Source organism: Haliaeetus leucocephalus, unplaced genomic scaffold (assembly GCF_000737465.1).
Source record: "Haliaeetus leucocephalus isolate CR32 unplaced genomic scaffold, Haliaeetus_leucocephalus-4.0 Scaffold933, whole genome shotgun sequence".
Taxonomy (NCBI): Eukaryota; Metazoa; Chordata; class Aves; order Accipitriformes; family Accipitridae; genus Haliaeetus; species Haliaeetus leucocephalus.
This window is the reverse complement of record NW_010973369.1, coordinates 4,619,736-4,627,854: the sequence shown is the minus strand read 5'-3', so window position 1 is coordinate 4,627,854 and position 8,119 is coordinate 4,619,736. Positions and strand designations below refer to the sequence as shown.

The 8,119-nt window shown below is 59.2% G+C and overlaps 1 protein-coding gene across 1 annotated transcript; it reads left to right on the top strand.

Moving 5' to 3' along the window:
- The first annotated feature begins 4,740 nt into the window (after positions 1-4,740).
- On the top strand, positions 4,741-6,883 carry DBNDD2 (dysbindin (dystrobrevin binding protein 1) domain containing 2). Its single transcript, XM_010584090.1, has 3 exons — positions 4,741-4,891; positions 5,363-5,506; positions 6,295-6,883. Exons 1-3 carry the CDS (start codon positions 4,741-4,743, stop codon positions 6,501-6,503), a joined length of 504 nt encoding a protein of 167 aa, XP_010582392.1. The 3' UTR covers positions 6,504-6,883.
- Positions 6,884-8,119: the final 1,236 nt, after the last annotated feature.

Sequence of the window (8,119 nt, the reverse complement as noted above, 5' to 3'; positions counted from 1 at the left end):
GGCACCGGCACCGGGCGGGCGGGCGGGCAGGGCTCGGGCTGCCCGCCCGCGTCCCTTCTCCCCCGCAGCACCCACCCGATGCCCCTTGCAAAGCAGCCATGCCCCCCCAGCTTCCACCCCCCAGCAGCTCCCGCTGCAACAACATGCTACGCCGGCACCGCTCCCGGGCTGCTTTGGGCAGGGGCTGCCCGGGAAGCTCCGTGCCTGGGATAGGGATGCTGGGGGGCGGGGCGGGGGGGGGGGGGGGGGGCACCTGCCTGGGAAGCGGCTAAGCTCGGGGACCTGTTGAGCCACGGGCTCGCTGCGGAGTGGCACCGGTAGCCCTCGGAGCCCCGAGGCCCCCGGGAGGAGCGGATCGCCCTGCACCCTCGGGGTTTAGGGGAAGAGGAGGCTGAGCAGAGCAAACACATCAGCGAGCGTGGCAGGGTGAGCGGCAGCCGGGGTGACTGGGGGCTTGCAAGGGGACAGCCTGCCACGGATCCGTGCTCGGGGCTTGGATGCCATGCCTCGGGCACTGCGCTGCCCTCCTGGCTTTCTTGTCCTCACGCTTCTTCCTGCACGAACCGAAACAGGGCCCTGTAAATAGCAGGGTCTTACGACACAGCCTCTGCTGGGGAAGGAGCTCTGGGCGGCAGGGATATTTTTAGAGCCGAGACGCAAGGGATTTGGAGATTGCTCGGAGGAGTGCAGGCAATGAAACTGCAGCACAGACAGGGGTTACAAGGTGCCATGTCCTCCCTTTCTAGTTCCATCCCCCTGCTTTTCCCAGCAAGCGGCTCTGCCAAAACCACTGCCTCCCTCGCACTCGCCTGGTGCATTTCCTCTCACCGGGGCTATGGTTATTTTTTGCTGTGCTGCAACACGAGGTCAGATGTACCAATCAAGAAAAGACCACGCAGGGAATTAACGCTCAGGCAGCCGGCGTGTCCAGGCATCCTGTCTCTGCATGGCCTGCCCCTGCACGATTCTCTGGAGCGTTCCCAGCTCTCCACACCAGCTGCTTCTCCCAAGGCTAAAGGAGCAGAAAGCCCTTGGGATTTACCCTTGTCCCACAGCAGTTTTGCTGGGGCAGGGTGATAGGGAAAGGCTTGTGATCTCTGCAGAGCCTCCTGGAAGATGCTGTGGCAGCTGAGGAGCTGTGTCTTCCCCCCACCCGATCTCCTCGCAGCACTGCTCGCAGGGACTGGGAGCACAAGCTGCAGTCCAGCAAGCCGGGCAGTGGTGGGATGCCCCGAGCCTCTCTGGAGTCACAGGGTCAGGGGATTGGGCTCTGGGAAAGTGCAGGGAGGAGAGCAAAATCTGGCTGGGCCAGCCAGCCCCAGCTCTTTCGTTCACCAGGGAACTGGCCCATGCTTGGAACCACACCTTGCTTAAACTCTGCTCACCTCCACATCAGACTCTGTCCCCTTCCACAGCCCAGATTATTTTTCAGGGCCTTCTTTAAGTCCCTCAAAATCTCTGCAAGGTATTGCAGAACCATGGCCTCAAGAAAAGGCCATCCCCATCTTCTCTTGGCCTTGTGCCTCCACTAACAAGCCTTCTCCCACCCTCAAATACACCCCTCGTATTCACCAGCACAGAGCAGGGGTTGTACCGGCATCCCACGGGCCAAGGAGGAATGAAAAATGCATCCACTCCCAGCAGAAACGCAGCCAGAGAATTGAACCGTGCTCCGCTCCCGGCCTGGACGTTGGGTCGGAGAACACCCTAAGCTGGTGCTCCCAGCACCCTCAAGCCCTGTCTGGCCCTCCCCCCATGCTAACTGCACCCCAGGAATTGCTCCTCTCCCAGCCCACTTTGGCGAGGGCGCAGACAGGAGAGCTCGCAGCGGTTTGCTTCGCAGCCAGCCCTCCTGCACCTTTCCCCACCACGGCAGTGGCCACGAGCCCACACTGTGCAAGGTGGCTCTTTGGCATGCCCTGGCAGCATCCTCGCCCACAGCCCACCCTATGGGCAGCTGCCCAGGAGCAGGTGAGTAGGAAATCCCTGCCTGCACCTGCTAGGTGGGGAAAAGCAACCTCTGTACCAGTGTTTGGCCCCGGTTCCTCCTCAAGCCACGCTGGCTAATAAGCTGTGAGAGCCGGAAGGATTTGAAGGCAGCAGGGTGCCTGGTGCCATCGCAGCCGTGCTGGGCGGTTCAGCCAGTGGGGAAGAGCCTGGCTCTGAATGCTGATAAGCCTCCAGCCCCTTGGCTGAGTGGGCTGTAGTAATAACCATGACAATTGTAATAAAAGCCAGGCCACCAGCAGGTACCGACAGATCCCCCACGGTGCACAGGGGCTGCATTGTGTGTGCGAACATGTCCCGCGGTGGGAACATGCCAGCCGGATGAGACAATCCCCACGACTGACAGCCGGGGAGCGTGACCGGCCGTCACATGGGGAAGGGCCGCGGCAGGGAATGCCGCTCTCCTTTATTTCCCTGTCGAGGGTTGCTGAGGAGCGGCTACACTAGCAGGGCTGTTCGTTCCCCCCGGGCCCGGAAGAGCCCCGGGAGGGGGGAAGGCTCCATCCCCGACTCTCACCGCGGTCACGGGTCAGGCAGGGCCAAGCACAGCCCAGCTGCCGTCTCCCGCTGCCGGCATTCCTTACATAATGGGATCTCAGTGCTCGTGCCTGACTCGCCAGTGAGAGCTCAAAAACAAGTTCATAAACAGGTCCTGCTAATTTCTCCCACAAGAGAAATCCCAGTGCCCACAGGAATGCTGCCACCAGCACTCGTCCTGACTCTCCCCAAGCACCCTTACCCTGAGTATCGGTCACGTGCCAGGGAGAGATGGGCAGTGAGAACATTAATGTCACAGATCAGCCACACTCAGGGAAGCGCCCACTAGCATTTTGGTTTATTTTGTATTTGCACTGCAAACTCTCCTCCTTACCTCCACACTGGGGTCCCTTTGGCAAGATGCCGCACAGAGAGCCACTCTGTCACCCTGAATCTGGGAGCCAGCGCAGCCTCTGCCCTGAGCCCAGCCTCCCAGCAGCTAGAGCCTGATGGGCTCTCCTCGGTGTGGTGAACTGCGGCAGTTTGCCATGGATTTGGCACAGCTGGGCTGGGTGGCAGAGCTCTGCGTGGGACAGACAGGACAGGGCTGGCTCCAGCTGCTGAAGGGAGCCAGCTCCATAATCAGTGCCCTGCTCACCCCCTCCTTGTCCCTGGCTCCATTCTCTTTTGCAGATAGCACAGGGGAGGCAGGAGGTTTTTGCCTTACCCTAGCAGCGCTGTGCTGCAGCCACTGGTCAGCCTTGCGAGGAAAGCTTCACCGGCACAGTGCGTCCACCACCACAGCTGTTAGCCTGGGCACTGCACAGCACACCGAGCCTCTGCACCAGGCAGGCACCCAGTGCTTAGGTCAGACATACCAAGGCAAAGGCCCCTTCAGGCAGCCAGGATTGCCACCCCGGGCATCGCAGAAAGACGCTGAGCAGCCAGAAGAGGTCCAGAGCCTTTTCCAGAAAGTGCATGGTGACTGGCCCCGAGTCATGGTGCATCCCTGCGCTGTGCTGCAGGCACCACCCAGCCTCCTGGGGCAGGCGCCTGCAGACGATGGGGTTTAGCTGAAGGATGCCCCAGAAGTGGGGTGCAGAGGAGTCCTGGAAGAGCTCTCAGGAAGATGTGACACTGATCTCCAGGACATCTCATCAGGCCCACAGCCTCTCTCCCATTTGGGTCCTATGCTGCTACATATTGCTGACAGCCAGCCCCCCCCTGCTGTCCTCGCCCCCACTCCTGCCAGACAGGGTGGGGATGCTGCTCATTCTGTTCCCTCCTCCCCAGCCTGGAGGAGCGGAGGGTTTGGGCAGGCAGAGGATGTTTGTTTGGTTTCCCTGGTTACTGCACTGCCTGCTCCAGTAATCACATTTTCCTGGTGCTGGCTGGGCCAAGAGCAGCAAGAGATGAAATCTGGAATGGCTGAGGTCAAACACCAGCCTGGGAGCAGCTGAGGCCACAGCCTCTCTGTGCCATTTGGGTCCTTGCTGTTGTGGGTACCCAGCCTGAAAGGGAGGTACCAGGCCCAGGGATGCAGCAACAAGCTCCTTCAAAAACAGCCTGAGGGCTCCCATCGCTCCCTCCCGTGTGAGCCAAGGACACAAGCACTGGTGCTGGACTGCGGGAGGAATTAGAAGAATGAAAAATGTTTGTGCAGGCAGAAGCCAAGCTGGCTGTGCAAGCGGGGGATGCGAACGAGGGAGCCTGTGAGCGTGGGTGCGGCTGTATTTATAGCGACGGTGGTGGCAGGGGTGCGCATGTGCAGGGGTGACAGGGTTGCTGATGCCTTTTATACCTTGTGCATCCCTCAGCCCAGAAAGCCTGGAGCACTAATGCCAGTTCTTGTCCCTGGGAGTTTCCCCTGCTTATTAGCATTCAGAGACAGCCCTCTGTTTTGTAGCAAGGAAACTGAAACTTGAACACTTGAACCATGGCTGATCTCATAACAACACCCTTTCCCCCCTCAATAATTCAGTTCAGCAGTAGTGAACGCAGCATATGAGCTCCCCACTTCTGGCTGCCCTGCATTTCGGAAGTGAGATCTGAGGCTCCAGCACAGCAAGTGCTGGTGATGCTGCCGTTTCAGCGTTTAACATCTATTCATAGTGACTAAATCAATGTGCGCTGGTAAAGCGGAGCAGAAGGGAATTGCCTACCCTCCAGCACAGCCATACCACATGAGCTGGGTAGGCTGAAGGGCTTGGACAGCCCTGCCTGGTCCAACCCTCCTCACCTTTCTCCCCAGGTGACATGGAGCAGGCACAGAGGAGCCTGGACACCGAGCAGATGCAGCAGCAGCAGCTGAAACTACGGGACCGGCAGAAGTTCTTTGAGGAGGTTTTCCAGCATGACGTGGATTTCTTCTTCCCTATGTCTCACCTGCAGATAGAGCATCGGAGACGTAAGTGCTGCGGGCACCAGCACGGGGCTGGGGGCATTTCAGGGAACAGTGACACAGGCGTTAGAGATCAGTGGGACATCCACAGTCTAAAGGCGGCCGGGGACATGCATGTCCTGCACTGAGGCAGGACCACACATGCTGCATGTGGGTGTGCTGTGGATTACTCATATCACTTAACTGAAGTCACTGCACATGGGTACCCAGGCTGGCGCCATGCATAGTCACTGGCTTCAGGCAGGCTCCTCCAGACAGCAGTTTGGGGCAGGGACAAGGACTGCAAGGAGACAGCAGGGGCTTCCAGAGGGATGTTTTAAGGAAACACAATTTTCCTGGGGACCTCTTACCAGCAGGTAGAATTCAGTTCCCCATGGCAAGGCTGGCCTCCCTCCTCGGGGTCCTGCCTGCACAGGGCTCACAGTGCCCTTTGCCTGGCACTAGCACTCACCTTTTCGCTGACCTCTGTCTCTGCAGCCCCCTTAGGCAGCATTTCCTCCATGGAGGTGAACGTGGACATGCTGGAGCAGATGGACATGATGGACCTGTCAGACCAGGACACCGTGGACGTGTTTCTGGGCTGTGGGACAGAGGAAAGCAGTGTTGCTGGGCCCCTGCCAGGTATGTGCAGTCCCAAGCCTTTTGCTGGCCACGCTGGGAAGCCTTTCTGCCCCCCGTGCCCACACTGGCTTGTTCCTCAGCCCTGGCCACCCTGTGTGCAGATCTACATGCACCCATACAAAGACAGACACGTGGTGCTGGGGTTGGTGAGGTTGGAGGGATTTCACCCTGGGCTGGTCCATGTCAGTATCCACCTCCACAGCCCAGAGGTGCAGACCCCTGTAAATACCTTATGTTGCAGAAGACAGGAGAGCCCAGGCACTTTCCAGAGTCTGTGGGGCAAATCCTCTTGTCCTGAAGCTCCTGTGGAGTAGCCAGTGTCTTGTCACGATTTCCCAGGTCCCCACTGCACTGCAGAGCTCACTGTGCTGAGCAGGAAGGCTGCAGGACCCCTCCACCTCCCAGCCAGACCCCAGAGAGCTGGCCTTGGGTCCTGCAGGGAAAGCCCGGAGCACCAGCACCTTCCTCCCCATCCACACACGCTGTAGTTATTCACTGAGGCCAAGCCAAATGTCTCCTTGCCTGCTACAGCCAATGGCCTCACACAGCATGGCTCCAAGCCATGTTTCACGCAAGATGGAAAAGGCTCCACTGCCAAAAACGGGGAAGGAATGTGCGGCACTGCCCAGAGCCAAGCCGGGGGTGTGAGGTAGGGAACAGCCACAGCAGCCGCATGGGGAGCAGCCAGGAAAGCATAGCTGGCCAAGGAATAGGACATGTGTGTTGGAGCTTAGGGAGCAATAAACCTCCAGAAGCCTTTTTTTTTCTCTTACCGCTCTCTCTTCCAGGAGCAGATACCCACCAGTGCCCAGAGGAAATCACCCTGCAAGTGCCCAATGCAGCCGAGAGCAAGTCACGCATTTCCTCCACGTCTTCTGTCTCCACGGATCTGAATAGCCTGGACACCAGCGAGGAGGGGGCCGAGACCCCCGTGGTGCAGTCAGATGAGGAGGACCTGCAGGAGGACAGTCCCAAAGAGCAGGTGGCAAGAAGCTAGCAGCCAGCTCAGCCCTGCTCCCAGCCTCCTCCATACAGACCTACCAGCCCAGAGGAAGGAAAGCCACTGGCACTCAGTAAACCCCGTTCTGGACTGCTGCCCTGCAGGAGGGGAGAGATGGTTTTCCCCTCCTCTCCCTCCACAGGTTCTACTGGCAGCCAAAGGAAAAGGAAGGGGGTATTGTAGGCTCCCAAAATTAACTCTTCAGGCTTTGCTGCTAACACTCCCTGCTTCATTCCCCAAAATGCTCAGCATCCCACTGCCCCACCATTCCCAGAAAGCCATCCCTTGGGATCCCAGTTCCCCCCGTCCTACTGACAAAGGTCCTGTCCAGACAAGCATTTAACGATGGCATACAAAGAAATAACACTCCAGTCTAAACAAGCAGTGGGTGTGTGTGTTATTGGGAGAAAACAGCACTGGGGGTGAGGGTTAGGTGGGGATTACAGGAGGAAGAGTGGTGTAAAGCCCATGTGCGAAGGGTGCGAACAAAACCTTCTGTTGCACAGCCCACCTCCAGTGCAGGGACGGTTCCTGCGCCCAGGGTGGGGGCAGACAGCACAGACCTTGGCAGAGAAGGGTGGCTGTTAGCGGAGCAGGTCACCTTACTGAGCAACTTGGGTGCTGCCTCCAGGAGGGACAGAGCCAGCAGCTGCAGTACAGATATAGCTGACCTAAGCAGAGCTGCTGGTGACCTGTAACTACCCTCCATGAGTACACTGAGGGATTTCTCATGCAAATCAGCTGAGTGAAGAACATCAGCACAGGCAGCACCAGCAGCCACGGCTCCGCCAGCACAGCATGATGGCAGCAGCCCTGGCTGGAGGCTGCTTTAGAGGAGCAAAGGAAGAGCCATCAGAATGAAGCCACTTTGCAGCCCGCTACGCTTGCTCCCTGCACGACAGGTCAAGAGGAGTCAGGCACAAAGCCAGCCAGAGCTCTGCTGCCGCTATCAGTGGCTGCAGGCCAGGAAAGCGCTGTCCCTGCTCGGGTTGTGTCAGCACAACCATGGTCACCCCCACAAGGAAAGGGGCCTGGGAGATAAGCGACAGGAGCCAAGGAACGCTCCTCATCCCGGCTGCATCCCAGGGGGCATTCGGACCTTACTGCACACTCTCCGGCGTCAGCCAACCCTTTGTGAGACTGGCTGGAGCACCCCAGTTATCCAGGAACGACCGGCCGGGAGCGGGAGGCGTTGTAAGCTCTGTCGGAGTGCCACCCCTAGTGCTGCCTTGCTGCGGCTGCAGTTTGCTTCCTCCTGGGGTGGCCCCAGGCTGGCCTGGGCTGGCAGCCGGTGGAAGCAGGGCGCTTCCGGACGGCTCTGCGCCCGGAGATAGATGCTGCCCTCCGGAAAGGAGACGTCAAGGAGAAAGGGAGAGCAGACAACAGCGGGAAGAGCTGAGAGAGGAAGTCACGCCGGGGACGGGTGCAGTCCTTGCAGAGTCCTGGTGCAGGGCAAAGCCTTGCAGGGAACCCCCCGAGAGGGGCTGTGGCTGGTGGCCCCAGCTGTTCGCAGGCTGGTTTTTGCCCCCAGCCGTTCCCGATTCCCTCTCTTGCCGCTCTTGGCCCAGCCGGCGCAAGGAGAACGCGGTTGCTGGAGCAGGCAGCGCAGAAAC

Coding starts and splice junctions, on each gene's coding strand:
- DBNDD2 (XM_010584090.1), top strand. CDS start 4,741: ATGGAGCAGGCACAGAGGAGCCTGGACACCGAGCAGATGCAGCAGCAG. Junction 4,892..5,362: donor GCAGATAGAGCATCGGAGAC/GTAAGTGCTGCG, acceptor CTGTCTCTGCAG/CCCCCTTAGGCAGCATTTCC. Junction 5,507..6,294: donor TGTTGCTGGGCCCCTGCCAG/GTATGTGCAGTC, acceptor TCTCTCTTCCAG/GAGCAGATACCCACCAGTGC.